The 17641-nt window shown below is 41.6% G+C and overlaps 1 protein-coding gene across 2 annotated transcripts; it reads left to right on the top strand.

The window, feature by feature from the left end:
* Positions 1-222: 222 nt before the first annotated feature.
* LOC139332032 (zinc finger protein 664-like) lies at positions 223-17212 on the top strand. Of its 2 annotated transcripts, XM_070963710.1 has the most exons (4): positions 223-515; positions 679-1572; positions 1657-1740; positions 16190-17212. In XM_070963710.1, the coding sequence occupies exons 1-4, from the start codon at positions 344-346 to the stop codon at positions 16240-16242; spliced, it is 1203 nt and encodes a 400-aa protein (XP_070819811.1). In that variant the 5' UTR covers positions 223-343; the 3' UTR covers positions 16243-17212. The 2 variants fall into 2 exon arrangements, with proteins under 2 accessions (XP_070819811.1, XP_070819810.1); XM_070963709.1 differs by lacking the exon at positions 16190-17212 and having other exon boundaries at positions 1657-10800.
* Positions 17213-17641: the final 429 nt, after the last annotated feature.

Raw genomic sequence — 17641 nt, 5'->3', positions numbered from 1 at the left:
CTGTTTAAAGGAGATTTGTCCAACTGTGATATGTCCTGTTTGTGGCCACTGGAAACAGTGTTGGGAGATTTGGAGCTCATTCAAGACACTGTTGTAGCTAATTATCACCAGAAGAGGGCAGTAATGCGACACAAAGGATGTAAGCCGCCGTTACCCGTCAACGAAGAAGAAGAAGAAGAAGAAGAAGAAGAAGAAGAAGAAGAAGAAGAAGAAGAAGAAGAAGAAGAAGAAGAAGAAGAAGACGAAGAAGAAGAAGAAGAAGAAGAAGAAGAAAGACGCATCTGCACTGAGTTAGCTGGAAAGCAACATTGTATCGTAGGTATCTCATTTTAATGAAGCAACAATGTCTGCAGTTAAATACTTGAGAGAGTTTGTCAACGAGCGACTGACTGCTGCTGCCGAGGAAATATTCAGAGTTGTTGAAAAAACTGTCGTCGAGTACGAAGAAGAGATCGACCGTCAGCGCAGACTGCTGGATGTCGTCTGGAAACCTGAAATAAAGTTACACAGAATAGGTGTGTAAAAATAAATTATTATTCTTGTTATTATTATAACAAGACAGAGGAATTCCGTATGCGTACAACCCCAGGTGTTTGAATATATAATGGTGGTAGTTTGCTAGCACGACTGCATTTTATCTCTGTCATCACAGCAGCGTTTTATTGTCTGTCCCTGAAGAGCTCCCACAGCAACATGTCCGTCAGAAGGAGGAGGAGGAGGAGGAGGTTCTCTGTGACCAGGAGAGGATCTCCAGTCTGGACCAAGAGGAGTCAGAACCTCCTCAGATTAAAGAGGAAGAGGAGGAACTCTACACCAGACAGGAGGGAGAGCAGTTTGTACTGAAGGAGGAGACTGAAGCCTTCATGTTGACTCCTGCTCATGAGGAAAGTGACCAGCAGCTCGTCTCCAACAGCTCTCATGTAGCTGAGAGCCAAGATCAGAGAGGAGGTGAGCATGGAGACTCAGGATCAAGTAGAGACGCAGACCTAAAGCCAAAGGAAAGCGAAAGTCACTGTGACAATATATACAACCCAAACTTGTCAGAGGTTCACTGTAATCCTCACAGAGTTAAAAAGTCTCACAAATGTGACACTTGTGGAACAGATTTTAAGTTTAAGTCACGACTTCAGAGACACCTGAGGATCCACACAGGTGAGAAGCCGTATTCGTGCAACACCTGTGAGAAAAGATTCAGTCAGAAATCATCATTGAATACTCATATGAGGACCCACACAGGGGAGAAGCCATTTTCATGCAGCACCTGTGGGAAAAGATTCAGGCATACAACAGCATGGATTAATCATATGAGGATCCACACACGGGAGAAGCCATATTTGTGCAACACCTGTGGGAAAAGTTTTAGTAATGCAGCAATATTAAATGCTCATATGAGGATCCACTCAGGGGAGAAGCCATATTCATGCAGCACCTGTGGGAAACGTTTTAATGACGCATCAGCAATGAATGTTCATATGAGGATCCACACAGGGGAGAAGCCTTATTCATGCAGCATCTGTGGGAAAAGATTTCGTTACACAACGCCATTGAATGTTCATATGAGGAGCCACACAGGTGAGAAGCCATTTTTGTGCAACACCTGTGGGAAAAGTTTTAGTAATGCAGCAATATTAAATGCTCATATGATAATCCACACAGGGGAGAAGCCATGTTCATGCAGCACCTGTGGGAAAAGTTTTAATGACGCATCAGCAATGAATGTTCATATGAGGATCCACACAGGTGAGAAGCCTTATTCATGCAGCACCTGTGGGAAAAGATTTCGTCGCACAACACCATTGAATGTTCATATGAGGATCCACACAGGTGAGAAGCCATATTCATGCAACACCTGTGGGAAAAGTTTTAGTAACACCACAGCATTGAATGTTCACATGAGGATCCACACAGGTGAGAAGCCTTATTCATGCAACACCTGTGGGGAAAGATTTCGTCATGCATCAGGATTGAATGTTCATATGAGGATCCACACAGGTGAGAAGCCATGTTCTTGCAAAACGTGTGGAAAAGATTTCAGGTGTGTCTGTTAGCCCTGATTCTTTTGTTGGAAGCCCAAGAACAGACCGGAGAAATCTTCAGATCACAGCTGAAGTATTTATTGAGGTCACAGGTGAAGTATAGCAGTGCTGGGTTCAGAATGACAGAGTTCTCGCAGGACCTCCGTCAGAATGAGCACAGATTTCTGATTAAAGTTCACATTTATCTTCTTGGGCTTAAGACAGCCCCGTACAGAAGTTGGACTTGCGCGACCGAATGTAATTGGCCAGTTACCAGGACGTGGACAGCCCAACTACCGTCCACATCTTGTCCTTGGAATGTGATTAGCAACCTGTGTGTGAATGTTATTTAGGCGCGTATCTAATGCAACTCTGAACGGTACAAGGACATTCATTCGGTTCCATTAAAATGAGGTGGGAACATCATTACTGTATTGTGCTGTATTGTGTTACCCCTGTTAGCGGCAGTCAACTCTGCAGCCCCCCAAACTGCAAGTGACCACCTACCTTAAGAAGCAACACAACCAGACTGGAGATTTTGACATCCCCCTTTTGATATAATTTATTGTATCAGCCAAATCTGCAGCTGTTTCTCTGTGCTGTGACGTTAACCCTGGCAAATGTTGTATGGACTTACTGTCTAAGCATATATTTTCTTATAACTCATACTTGTGTGTTTTACTATAATTACCAATGAATTGATTATTCTTATAATCTCACCGTGGTTTTGATATAACCCTTAAGTGCACTTGTTACATAGAACATCTTGTTGAACACTCTGATACATGAAAACATCTTCTCACTTTGATAGAATCCTTGCATGTCTTGAAGAACTTGACTCTTAGCCTTGAGTCATAAATATTAGGTCCCTGGAGACAATCAGTGCTGATAACAAGATGCTCATGGCACCTCTCCTCCTTATTTATGACGTTTGGAATATTATCCCCACGCCTGATGACAACACACAAACACACACATACAGATTGTTTATCAGATGTTCAGAACAAGATATGTTGTGCCCAGTACTTGGAAACTGTCCAGTTATGTTCTGTAACGTATATCTGATTATTGTACGGGGTTGGCACCATAAATATGAACTTTTGCCTGACAACGGTACTCATTTTGGCTGAGATCCTGAGGGAACTCTGACACTCTGAGACCAGCGCTGCATTGCTTTACCTGTGACCTCCAATAAATACTTCCGGACCATTCTTGAGCTTCCAATAAAGAGCCGAGCTTCAAAGCTAACAAATTGGTGCCATGACTCGGCTTGGCTGACTCCGAGGCCGTGTCCTATTGATGACCACCTGAGTTGATCAGAGGAGGACTTTTTTCAGACAATTCTAGGCACCTAAATCAAAGGTATGCAGAAACCTCTTTTCTATCAGAAACTTCTGCACATTGGACATATTAAATTACAATTGTCTGACTAAATGCCATCCACTGATCGCTAAAAACTAAATAATTTGATGCTTAAAGAAAAAACTTGTTTATTAAATGAATGGTCACATGTTAAGTATAAACACATAGATTATTTAGAAAGGTAAGCTCCATCATTAGGACGTGGTAGCGACAAAGGTAAGCTCCGGCCCAGAGAGGTGCATGATAGCAACAGAAGACAGTTCTGGCCCTGGGAGGCACGTGGAGCTGTAAGAGAATAGCTTTGGCCCTGAGTGGGGTGCTGAAGCCAAACAAGAGAATCACCTCCAGTCTATAGGCAGACTATCGATGCGTGTAGCTGGCCCCGGTCTATAAGCAGACTATGACCGTGTGCTGGGCATAAGTATAAAAAAAAAAAAAAAAAAATAGATAGAAATACGAGAATTCTCCTGTTGAGTTGTGAGCTGTAGAGTTAAACTGTTCATAAGGACACAGGGATAAGTTTATTATTTTTCATATAAATGTGCGGTGGTTTCCTACTTGATTGATATTTTACTGTGTGAGTGACAGCGTATCGAGCAGTACAGACTGATCGAGAATTCCTGTACTGACACAGATCTCAAGTAGTTTTGAAAAGGGGAGCACTGGAATAGGTTAAAGGGGATTTTCAGTTAAGGTGTTACCGAGATTGGTGAATTAAAACGAGTGAATAGACTGGAAAACCCCCAGCGATCAAGCGCACATAGGACTAGACTTTGTGCAGAAGCTTCTTGATCGGGTCCTCATTCGGGCATTACGCCATTCTCCTTCTCTGAAAAACACGTGTGAAAACTTTTGAAAAATGTCACAATCAGTTGTTGACAAGTGGCAGGAATGTAAACCCGGCTCATTGGGGTTGGTGTTGTTTGAAACATTGACCAGATGGCAGAAAAAAGTCCTGCCTGAGGAAAAAGATAATGGCAGGGATAGATTTGTGAATTGGGTGAAGGAAATGCAGATGAGAGGCATGTTTGGAGACTGTGAAAACGCTCCGCCAAAGCCGAGCGATTTCAGTATATTTCTGAATCTGGCTACAGGGAGTAGAGATCAGGCCAGAGCTTTAGTGCAAGATGCAGGAATACTGGACAGAGGCAAAGCGGAGAAAGAAGAAAAAAGAGCTGAGACATTTTTGACAGATTGCCTCTGTTTAATGGGAGAATTTAAATTCTCCATTCTGTCTCTGTCCTCTGCACAACCAAAACATCAAGTGCCAGCCGCGACCTTACCTCCAGACACACAGTGCACAGAACCAAAAGATGATTCACTCTTGTCTAAACAGTCAGTGCCTTACACTGAGGCACGGGCAATGATGGATGCTTTTCAGCATCAGATGCCTCAAGCCGAGTATACGAGCCCTGCAGCGCCGATAAAGACACAAACTACATCCTCAATCGGCTCAGATACACTCTCAAATCAAAACACAATGATGTCTCTGTTAGTCATGATTAAAATGGTCTGTTACAAACCGCCCCATATCCAGGCAATGAAGAATCACAAAGACAGGCAGAGAGATATTTGAATGAAACTGTGCGCGTGAACATTGATCAATCACTCAGAACGCCGACGCTCTTGCAAACCCGATCCTGTGCTCTAGCATCCGAACTGACCCACATGAACAGTCAGAACGCTTCGGAGTCTGAATGCGTTGATCCCTCCATTCACGCTCTAACCTCTGCTTTTGAGCAACATGGCCTTCACAATTGGAAAGACCGCACTGACCAATCAAGCTTTCTTAATCTGTCTCACTCCATCACGCGCGACTCCGCTCCTGGTAACATCCATGCTTGCTCAGACACCCGTCGTCGTCAGTTTCAGATGCCGCTGACGTCAGCAACCGCCGCTGGTGGATGCACCGTGGACGCGTACACTCCGTTCTCCCTGCAAGATACCGCGCTGATTAAATCTGGCCTGCCAGACATAGACAAAGGGATCCTCAGTGGATCAAAGCATTCTTGGTTGGTTTGCCGAGCATGACGCACACTGTGTGGGCTGCTCATGTTATCCAATACATTGATAATGACCTCGAGCATCAATGTCAGGAAGATAACGATTTGGCCTCCCTTCAGGCTCAACTGCTAAAATCAAAAGTGAAGAAAATGAGAGATGATGTAAATCTCAACAAGGCTGCTGCTAAACAGTTGCCTCAGCAGCTACCATCTCAGCCCATTCCTCACCCCTTGCCCTTTGCCCCACCCCTTCCATATGACCCTTATCCCGACCCTCCTCCCTACTCGTACCGACCTGTTGCCTTAAAGCGTAATAACAACAGGCGAGGGCTGAAACGCATCGATCGATTTGGCGTAGCTCCACTGTCTTTTAATCACTGTTTAATATGCGGTGGCTTAGGTCATTGGGCCCGTGACTGTTCTGTTCTGTTCAGCACTCACGCTCACAGGGAGGAACTCCTCCCTATACTCATTCCATGTATCCTCCCCCTCCTGAACCTAGAGCCCCTCCACAATAGGGCTGCCCAGGGTTAACACCTGGTGACTCTCTGTGTTTACATGACTTGTTTCTTGAGCCTTTTGTTAAACTCTGATTCTATCATGAAGGCCACTGAAACACTTCTACGCCATCTTGCGCACTGTGGCTTCAAAGTCTCGAAGTCTAAACTCCAGATCGGGAGACCTAAGGTCACATTTTTGGGCCGTGTGGTTAGTTCCTCCGTTCTAAACATGACAACTGCCCAGAAAACATTACATTTTGAGTCATTCCAAACCAACCACTGTTAAATCTATGATGCAATTTCTGGGGTTAGTAACGTACAGCAAGAACTTTATCCCTGATTTTTCTGGTCTGGTGGCACCTTTAAGGGCACTGATCACACAGGCTGGATACACAAACTACAACTCTCCCTTGCAGTGGACAGCAGAGGCTGATAAGGCCTTTGTAGATGTCAAGGCCGCATTGTCTAATGCTTGCTCTCTACACTCTCTGAACTACTCAGAGCCTTTCCATTTGGATGTTGATGAAAAGAACGGCTTTGTTAATGCCGTTCCGATTCCGAAAAGAGGGAGAGTAGGAGTGCAACAGACAGAAAAATTTTGATGTTTCCAAATTGGTTAATGTGGAAAGAGGACATCCTACATGCATCAGACATGTAGCAGCAATAGAGAAAGCAGTACAAAAAACATCTCACGTCACCATGAGCAACCAGACTGTAGAGCACACTACACATGGCATAAAAGCATTTCTCGACTCTAACTATCAGCACACTGAATTTTAGGCCTGCAACAGATGCTTAACAAGCCTCACATTCACTTCACTAGTGAAGGCACTAACATGGCTCTACAGATGGATACTGTACAAGATCATGATTCTGTGGCAGAAACTGACAAGGAGATGCAACTACACTCCTCTCTACACAAAGAACCGATTGAGAATGCTCAAATGATATTGTTCTGCGACGGTCATAGTCATCACACTCCGACAGGCACTTTAATGACGTCATACGCCGTTGTAGAAGAAACGACAGCTGGTTTACAGACAAAACAAGTGCAAATCGTTCCACAACCAGCTTCAGCTCAGAAGGCGGAATTAATTGCGATAACCGAAGCATGCAAATTAGCGAAAGGCAAGACTGTAAACATCTATACTGATTTGGCTTATGCGGTTCAAGCTGTGCATGTGGACATGTGTCATTGGAGGAGGAAAGGTTTTATGACCTCAGCTGGCACTCCTGTTAAACATCTGAATCAGTTACTTGACCTTTATTATGCCCTGCTAGAGCCAGAACAGGTTGCTATAATCTAGTGCAGAGGACATCAAAAAGGAAATGGCAAAATTGTAAGAGGCAACAATGCTGCAGATATGGCAGCAAAAGAGATAGCAGGGTACAATATGTGTCTCAGAAGGCTCCTGATGACAAGCCACATAGAGATCTATGTGTGCAAAACATCAAGAAGCTGCTGCTCCATCTGAAAAACGGACATGGAGAGAAAAAGAAGCCACAAAAGATTCTCTAGGGCTCTGGAGAAATCATGAAGGAAGGAACTACTAAATATGCTGTGTCAAGAAGCACACAGCAGAGGTATCCCCATCTTAAAGACATCACCACATATTTTGTGCAGTCTTGTGAGATATGCAGTCAGTTCAATCCAAAGATCTCACTCAAAGCTGGGTTAGGCAGCTACCCAGTTCCTGATGCCCCATGGAAAGAAATAGTAATTGATTTTACTGATACGGGGCAGAGCACAGAACTGAAGGTAAAAGATATCTTCTATTCTGTGTAGATCCATTTTCTCGATGGGTGGAAGCCACACCTACCAAAACAGAAAAAGAAAAAGAAGTGATTAATTGGCTGAAAAGAGAAATTATACCCAGATTTGGAATCCCAGAAGTCATAAGATCTGACAATGTCCCTCATTTCTCTAATGAGGATCTAAGACAAGTGGAAAAGATGTTTGGGATCCGGCATAAGTTCGGCGCAGTTTACCACCCAGCCTCTCAAGGCTAGGTGGAAAGGACCATACAAGGTAGCAGAAACTACATCACATTGTGTGAAAGTCTGCTTGACAGACGACAGGCTGAGTAATTGGATCCATAAAACACACTGTACACTTACTCAGGACCCCACTGAAAGAACATTGACTGAGGTTCGCACTGACTTAGAGGCCTCATCTACTAACAATGACGATTGACATGCTGAAATTGAAAAGCTATGGTAACTTAGACCAACCTCAGCGGATCACGTCTTCTAAAAGACTCCACTCTGGAGATTTGGATTTGGAACCTGACTCACTGTCGCTATATTAACCACATTAGTAGTGCCGACCATATTGCCCATCCTGTGGTGGGACAGTCGGCAGCTTGAAGCTTTATCTGTCCAGAAGAGAAACAATGATTCGACACGTCCCCTCTGCAACCCTTATACACCCCCACTCTACACCAAAACCTAGAATCAAAGATGCATACAGCATCAGAAATTGTCTCTTGGCAGTCTGCAGCCTTTCAGTCTACATTCATTCCCCACAGACATAAATGTAGTGTATTTGATTTATACCATAACACTCGGACCTACGTAGATGCAATTGGAGTCACCAGAGGTATGCCTGATGAATAAAAACTAGTTAATCAAGTTGCGGCAGGTTTTAAATCTTCCCTCTTCTGGTCGGTGACCATAAATAAATATGTTCCTCATATTAATTGTGTCCATTTTAATATCCAAAGATTGAATAACGTGACTAGAGATGCTGTAGCAGGCCTGCATGAACAACAGGCTGCTACTTCTGTGATGACGTATCAAAACAGATTGGCCCTTGATTTTCTCCTAGCTGAAAAAGGTGCTGTGTGGGCTCTCTTTGCCCAAGACTGCTGTGTGTTCATCCTTAACAACACAGCTCCAGATGGCTCTGTAATCGGAGCCCTCACTGGCCTCAGGACACTATCTTTTGAACTAGCGGAAGACTCTGGAATTGATAATACACTGACTACTTTGTTTGATGCTACTTTTGGCAAGTGGAGGACACTAGTTGCTTCCATTTTGATGTCACTCATTGCAGCAGTAACTGTTGTAGCAGAACTAGCCTCTAACTGACCTTCTCTTACCCTCTCTGACTTCTCATGAGAAACGGAGTTGTAAACCAGTCTAACTGATTGAACTATAGACCATCTAGAATGCTCATAATGAAGTGTGATTTCGAAGAGAAACAGGATGTCCCATGTCAATGCTAATGGTCCCCCAATAGCCCTAAGGACTGGATATAGTAAAGCCGGCTGGGAAGAACAAAGGCCAGGCTTCAACTGAATCCACAAACAGAGTCTGCTGATGGGTTGCAAAGTAGCCAACCTTAAAATGAACTGTTTGTAAGCCTGAGGACTTTGTTTCTTGGTATACCTGACAATTGCATCTCTGTACAACTCAACACTGGACATATTCACATGACTAAACCCATGATCTGTATGCTGCCCATGTTTTCCCATGTCCCATGACAAGCTGTGAATCTAACTTTGTTTTAGGATTTGCCTGAGGCTCTGCTATGGAGCCTTTCCTACCATCTAAGGGTTTGTAGGGTTCGAAGTTGATTGTGCTTTATGAGACTTTTATTAAGGAATAATCATAAGGATGATAATCATTTTAGCAAATATAGTCTGCATTTCTTTATTTCGTTATTTCTTTCTTTTTCTTTTGTTTTTGTATTAGTTATACATTGAGTAATTATTCAAGTTGGGATGAAACTGTACCAAGATTATCATTTAATGTTGTCATCCAACCATAGGAAGTGCCTGATGCATGCTGTGAACAATGTTGAAATGTCATTGAAAATTTGTTATTGAAATTATATGTGATTGACCATAGTGAGAAGCAGATGAGCCCCTCGTATGAGTCATTGATTAATTCAGCTCCTTGAGGCGATTGCGCGTCACAAAGCGTCTCACATGTTCGACGGCCTGCCCATTAGACACGCCCCGGAGCGAGATTTAAATGTCTGCAGCTGCAGCATGAATTCAGTGCGTGCGCTCGTTACTCACAGTGCGCACGTTACTCACAGTGCGCGCGTTACCCGCAGTGCGCACGTCACTCAGAGTGCGCGTTACTCAGTTTTGTTTATGTTATGTTTAGTTTTGTCTTTTAGTTCTTTGTCTTAAGTTTTGCACAGTCGTTTTTGCTCTTTAAGTTTTTCCCGTCTTCAAGCTACTCAAAAGCCATACCGAGTAGCGTGATTTATTTTTCAGAAGACGTGTTTCTATAACTTGCCGCAAGCTTTCAAGTTAATTTTTTTTATTTAGCCAAACGTTTTGTTTTAACATCAGTAAATTTAGTCGGATAGTAATAATTTTGTAGCCTTTTTCGACCAGCCACCGAAGAGACTCTTAATTTATACTGTCAGTCTAAAATAATCCGTCACAGACTCAACCGAACCAAACCCTGCAGCCAGCTGTTGATCCTTGGTCCGACTAACGACCATCCGGAGCCGCCCCTCATCTGTAACCGACACCGAAGAACCAGTTCCAGAGACGTCACCGTCCAACATCAGCTCGTCACCTTGGTGCGCTTGGCCTTCACCAGACCACTGAGTAGATCGAGCCAAGGACAACCATCTGGGCATCTTCGAGTTAGTTCGGAGCAGAGCACAACGGGACGCCATCAGTCAAGTAGGCATGCTAAGCGGGTTTGAATAAGAGTTGGTCCGTGAGGTTAAGATACTGCTAATTTATCCAAATTCTCTCAACTACTCATTAATTCCCTAACTTTACGTTCGCGTCCCCATTATTCCCTTTCAACTACCTCTCACTATCGCCAATTTATTTACCATTATGTTGCCGTAAGTTTCTTGTGTGTTCTGTCATATCACCTCCCATCTTCTGTCTTATTATCCCTGATACATCACTCATTATCCATAATTCTGTTTAATAAATGATATTTTGATATAAGTCCTGGTTAGATGGTGTCCTTTTGAACTGAATATATACGATCCCTGTATCCAGAGTTTACACTTCAGATTATCAGACTGGTTTACTGTTAGTTCATTCGTTAGTATTTATCAGCGATAGCAGTTAATTTCTGCAGTCCTCCTTAGCTGAGGAAGGTGGTGCCCCGTTATTTTATCAACGAATGCAACATCAAATTAAGGTAGTCCCCTAGTTACACTACACTGTCTTGCATCAGGCACCTCTGTCTAAAATGTATTACCACGGCCATTAATGATAAATTTCCACCACCACCTCATTATCAATTAGTACAATGTCCTGGTGAGGCAGTTTCCATGCTCTCCCCCTCCCCCTCTGAGTTTGAACAGGAAGAAGCTGAAGCTGAACTGGACTTCAACATGGAGGAAGATGGAGACAATCGCTGCTTGTACATTTGACATCATGAATACACATGCGACTCGCTAATGGTTAACACACTCCTACATATAGCTCTTGTATACACATAGAGGCGTGGATTGTATTTAATCTATTATTGCTGGTAATTCTTAATGAACAATGCTCTACTTCAGAGATGAGACTAAGAACTCCTGTATAATCTCTTTTCATTATTATTGTTTTTGATATGGTGCCTTTTGGGATGTTTTCTTTTACTATTTTTTACTTAGTTCTAAGAATTTACCTATATTGATATTATGTTATTTTTATTATTTCATTTTTATTGTTTTAAATGTCTTTTCATTATTTTGAACACACAACAGGTTTTCCAATGAACACAGTATTATTATTTGACTGCTTTTCTTATCCACTTGTTTTATTGTTTCCACATGTTTTACTTTTTCCACATGCTTGTGCAAAGAAGAAATGCTTGCTGCCTGTTAATGCAATGAAGAACAGCTTACACATTATTGCTCACATATAGGATGCCAAACACATACGCACTACAAATTGCAGTTTAATTTTTATTTTAATCATCATTTTATGTTTTAATCTTCATTTTATATTTTAATCATTTTTAATTTTTATGTTTTACTCTCAGTTACTTATATACCCTCTCACAGTCACAGTCAAACCTCCTATTAATTATGATATGTTTTTCTATTCTTCTCGTGCAACTGAGATGGATCGGAGTCCTGCAGCTGGCCTTAAACATTCAATTGGGTTGCATAACCATCCTAATGCGCGCTCCTTTGCTGTTACCGACACCTGACGGCCCAGATAAACACGCAAGTCTGTCCTACTTCGGAAGTCTGCTACGGTCATTCTGGTTCTCCTGGTTTCACTGTGGTGCAATTCCGCTCAGACTGACTGGGACCCACTCATGGCAGTTCAGGACAGCCCTTTGTAGGAGCGACGCTGACAAGGCCTCTTTCATGCTGCTTTTGAATTGACTTTCATGTTGTGGACTCTGATCCGCTCATGTTGCATTAGACCTGCTTAAGCATTAAAAAAATATATATATTTATTTATTTCTGTTTTATTCATTTATTTTTTTTATTTTAGAATTTTTATTTTTTGTTGTTTAAGATTTTATTTTTAGTGGATTCAGAATTTGTTATGGGTATTTGGTTTTATTTTTGTGGTTTTACTTTTGTTATATTATGTTTTCTTATGTTTTTTCTTATTACATTCCATCCATCCATCCATTATCTATACCGCCTATCCCTTTCGGGGTTGCGGGGGGCTGGAGCCTATCCCAGCTACAATGGGCGAGAGGCGGGGTACACCCTGAACCGGTCGCCAGCCGATTGCAGGGCCACATGTAAGGACAAACAACCATTCACACTCACACTCACACCTACGGACAATTTAGAGTCATCAAGTAACCTAATGAGCATGTTTTTTCATCTGTGGGAGGAAGCTGGAGTACCCGGAGAGAACCCACGCATGCACGGGAAGAACATGCAAACTTCACACAGAAAGGCCCCGCCTGACCCGGGGATCGAACCGGCAACTTTCTTGCGCGCACTACCTGCTGCGCCACCATGCAGCCCTATTACATTCCATTTCATTATTATTATTTTGCCCGTTTCATTCAACTTTTGTTCTTCTTGTTCCATGGGTTATACTGCATTATATTATTTTGTTTATACTATGTCATGATTTCATATTCCTATGTTTTATTACTGAATTATGTTATTTTGTTTTTACTACGTTATGACATCTTGTCACTGTGTTTTTTGTTCCTTATTATTCCATTTTGGTCTGGATTTTTTACTATTTCAAAGATTGTTATTCCTTGTTTTTGAAGTTTGTAATTTGAGTTTATTTGCTGTGCTCACTGGGTTTGGTTATTGCATTTTGTGTGTTCATTTGTTTTTGTGTTTTACCTTTTCATTTTTCATTGATTTCATTTTTGTTGCTTGTATTACTGTTAAGATCACTGGTTTTTATCTTTTTGATGTTTTTTACCTATCCATTTATACTTCTGTTGTTTGTGTTGACATGATAAAATCATGTCAAAAGGGGGAATTGTTACATGAACATCTTGTTGAACACTCTGATACACGAAAACATCTTGTCACTTTGATAGAATCCTTGCATGTCTACAAGAATCTGACTCTTAGCCTTGAGTCATAAATATCAGGTCCCCGGAGACAATCAGTGCTGATAACAAGATGCTCATGGCACCTCTCCTCCTTATTTATGGCGTTCGTAATATTATCCTCAAGCCTGACGACAACACACATACACACACATATAGATTATTTATCACATGTTCAGAACAAGAGAACAAGATATGTTGTGCCCAGTACTTGGAAGATGTCTAGTAATGTTCTGTAATGTCCATCTGATTAATGTACAGGGTTGGTCAATCTCAACTCTATAAATATGAACTATTGTCTGACAACGGTGCTCATTCTGGCTGAAATCCTGAGGGAACTCTGTCAGTCTGAGACCAGCGCTGCATTGCTTTACATGTGACCTCCAATTAGGGCTGGGCGATATGGCTGAAAACTCTATTGTGATATAAGTGTTTTATATTGGCCGATATCGATAATTATTGATATTTTTTATGCCCTATTTAAAATAAGGATCAGGAGAAAAATACATTCAATTTAAACATTTTTATTTTAAATGTAACCTTCCTCTGATTATAATCCCCTCAGCTATCAAGGCAGAAAGGAAATGTCAACACAACCATGGAAAACACTCAAATAATAAATGTAAAAAAAGTGTAAAAATGTAAACAGAGAGAAACCTGAGAACTTTTTTTCTGAAGGTTTAGTGCAGTAAGTTCACAAGCTGATTCACCCTCTGGTGAATAAAATGTTTTCAAATATGTGCAGTGTTTTGGAAACATAGCAGAAACTGAGGTAGACTTGACATCTGTAACATACAAACAAACATGATAGACAGTACAGTAACACTGACTGAACTATAAAACCAGCCTAGACATATGAACAACTTCAGTCACTCTTCTTACTCTAAACATACATGAACTATTCAATTATGTTTTTATTGCAAGTGTGTTTAAGAAAAAAAAAAGTACGTGTTAGAGATATAACCTGGCTTCTCCACAGTGCTCAGTGAAGCATGTCTTTAGCTTTATGATATGCCGCTGCCTCCATTACGTCTTCGTGCCTTTTAGATGATTTGTCATCAGGCAATGAAGCAGATACCTCTGCATGGTGGTCAGCTGCTTATGCGGTGGTGCTGCGGTTGGCGGGCGTTGGCGAATACGGCTGCGCTTCAAAGAGTGAGCGCGGCTACGGTAGTTAAATAAGTTTGTGGTGTTAGCGGTCTTGGTGGGGACGAAAGTCTTGCATAAGTTACAGACCACATTGGTCTGACTACGGTCCGACTTATAAAATCCAAAATACTGGCGAGCTGACTTTCCCTGCTCTATCGACGATTTCTTCGCTCGCTGCAGCGCTCACTTTCTATTTCTCATCTCACTCCTCGCGGAGCAACAAACACGTGACAACAAGATGGCGCAACCGAACGTGATAATGTTGTTACATGTTACATGATTGGCGTGTTAGCGTGTCTCTTTCACTGATTAGCGATTACTCCCTGCGTTGCTTGGTTACCTGAGAGCGAGTGCCTTTATTCATGCAACCAAACTCGCTTCGCAACTTCAGGTTTCTTCCGACGAAGAAAAAAAAATTATCGAATGTTTTATCGAATGCATTTTATATTGATATTGATGGCGTGTCTATTGCGAGACATATCGCTATCGTTCTATCGGCCCAGCCCTACCTCCAATAAATACTTTGGCTGTGAACTGAAGACTTCTTTGGACCATTCTTGAGCTTCCAAAAAAGAACCGAGCTTCAAAGCTAACAGGAGCGCCTCCCCTACCCAAAGGTGTGAAAACACACCTTTAGGTCTGCTGAGAGCTAACTCCCTAGGGGGTGGCTCACACTGGAGGCATCCTGCAGGACTTTGTATGTAGATGTTAAGAGATCTAGACATCAGAATTTAAAACACAAAAGGACCTGATATCCTGGTGAGGAAATGGGATGTGGGGTGTCTCAAGTAGATGAAGTACAAGGAACTGAAATTGCCATTACAGGTCACAAAACCTTTCCTTCTCCAATGACACATGACCATGTGTACAGCTTGGACTGCAAAAGCTGAATCAGTGTGGATAGTTACAGTCTTTCCTTTTGCTAATTTGCATGCTTCTGTTATCGCAACTAATTCTGCCATTTGAGCTGATGCTGGTTGAGAGACTATCTGTGTTTGTCTCTAATTCAGCTGATGTTTCCTCTACAACAGCATATGATGTCACTAATGTGTCAGTTGGTTTATGATGACTGAGTCCATCACAATATAATATCATTTGAACATTGTTGATTGGTTCCTTGTGCAGAGTGTAGTGTAGTTGCAGTTCCTTATTAGTTTCTGCTACACAGTCATGATCTTGTTTGGTATCCATCTGTAGGGCCATATTAGCTCCTGCATGAATGAAATGAATGTGAGGTTTGTTAAGCAGCTGTTGTAGGCCTTGGATCCTATGTGCTGATAGTGTGAATGCACTGGAGTCAAGAAAGGCTTTTACTCCATGTGAAGTGTGCACAGTAGTCTGGTTACTCATGGTGATGTGAGATTTTTTAAATTGTTTTTTTTGTTTTGTTTTTGTTTTACTGCTTTTCCCGTAACTGCTACGTGTATCAACATCTTACTACTCTCCCCCTTTTGAAAAGGAACGACATTCACAAAAACATTCTTTTCATCAACATCCAAATGAAAAGGCTGAGCAGTTTTAATGTCCACGAAAGCTTTGTCATTTGATGTTTTGGCCAGGTTGTGTTATCGTTGGCTCAGTACATTGTGTCTCTGGAGGTCTGGTCTTAACTGGCATTTGATGTTTTGGTTGTGCAGAGGACTGTATGTGAATAGAGAGTCTGGCTCAGAAACACCTTCCCCCATTGTTTCAGGGAAGCGGGAAGCACAGACAGTTCAACTTCAAAGGTTGCCATGGAGATGCTAATTTTGCTTTACAGCCGATAAGGACAACAACACCGCCTGAATGGATAAGTACAAGGCCTCAGAGGAATCTCTGAAATCAGATAATGCTGATAGGTTATAAATTAGACATTCCTGTAGCAAACTGTTTTTGCATGTCTGTGTGCCTTTTTTTGTATCGCACTAGGATAATGTAATCGATATGTTTGAGTTAACTTAGGATGTTGTTACAGTACTAAACTCATAACCTGTATGATATCAATGCTTTTCCTGTGTTTCTAGTTTATAAAATGACAAAACTGTGATTTTAGTTCGAGTTTCTACCATGGAACCATACTGCCATCTAGAGGTTGGTAGCTGCTAGGTTTTGGATACTTGACATGAGACAATTGGAATCAGTAGGCAGTACACTTCAGATTATCCGACTGGTCTACCTTCAGTTCATTCGTTATTAATAAATCAGCATTACAAGAAATAATAAATAAAATCCTTCTGAGCTGAGGAAGGTTAGTGCCCCAGTTTAAACTTAGAGGTTTAATGAACTGGTTCCCCTACAAGTGCATATTATGAGGAGTTCCTAAAGGAAAATAGGTCACAAATTGTGTTTGTTTTTTCATTGCATGCATGTATTTTAACAATAAAGCTTTGTTTATACAAAGACAATATATTTAACATTTTATCTGCTTCATTGATTTTTGTAAATATCTGCTTTTTCTGAATTCAATGACAGCAACATGTTTCAAACAAGTTGGGACAGGAGCAACTAAAGACTGAAAGTTGTGGAATGCTCCAAAAACACCTGTTTGGATCATTCCACAGGTAAACAGGTTGATTGGTAACAGGTGATAGTATCATTATTGGGTATGAAAGGGCCTTCCTGGAAAGGCTCAGTCGGTCACAAGCAAGGACGGAGAGAGGTTCACCACTTTGTGAACACATGATTGTATAAAGGATATGTTCAGTAAAAGTGTGATTAAATCCCATTTGGTCATTTGATTCTTGGGCCTGCCTCATTTTGAATGTGCATGTGTGCAGTGGTGGAATGTGACCCCATTTACTTGAGTGCTGTACTTATATTTACAACACTGATTGCCCTCAGATGGGCAAGGTTGCATATAAATTTCACAGATATAAAGTCTTGAACAGTTTCATTAAAAAAAAAATCAGATTTTGAGGTAGTTTTTCTTCAATTGCTTTGATATCCATATTTGTTTGTCCATATACTTCTACTGCATTATGTTTGAGAAACAATTCACAAGCAAGTATTTTGGCTAAGGGCAAAAAAAGTTATCCTTCAATCTGAGACAAGAGACGTGCCTCTGGGTTTACTCACATTTAAGAAGTCATGCAGATCGACACCCAACCAAACAAGTGCTACTGGTCGGCTGGAAAAGTGGGGAAACATCAAGAGATGCAGCAACGAG

This window comes from Chaetodon trifascialis, chromosome 6 (genome assembly GCF_039877785.1).
Source record: "Chaetodon trifascialis isolate fChaTrf1 chromosome 6, fChaTrf1.hap1, whole genome shotgun sequence".
Taxonomy (NCBI): Eukaryota; Metazoa; Chordata; class Actinopteri; order Chaetodontiformes; family Chaetodontidae; genus Chaetodon; species Chaetodon trifascialis.
Note: the sequence above shows the minus strand (reverse complement) of the source record. Positions and strands in the feature narration are given on the sequence as shown.

Coding starts and splice junctions, on each gene's coding strand:
- LOC139332032 (XM_070963709.1), top strand. CDS start 344: ATGTCTGCAGTTAAATACTTGAGAGAGTTTGTCAACGAGCGACTGACT. Junction 516..678: donor AATAAAGTTACACAGAATAG/GTGTGTAAAAAT, acceptor CTGTCCCTGAAG/AGCTCCCACAGCAACATGTC. Junction 1,573..1,656: donor TCATATGAGGAGCCACACAG/GTGAGAAGCCAT, acceptor TAATCCACACAG/GGGAGAAGCCATGTTCATGC.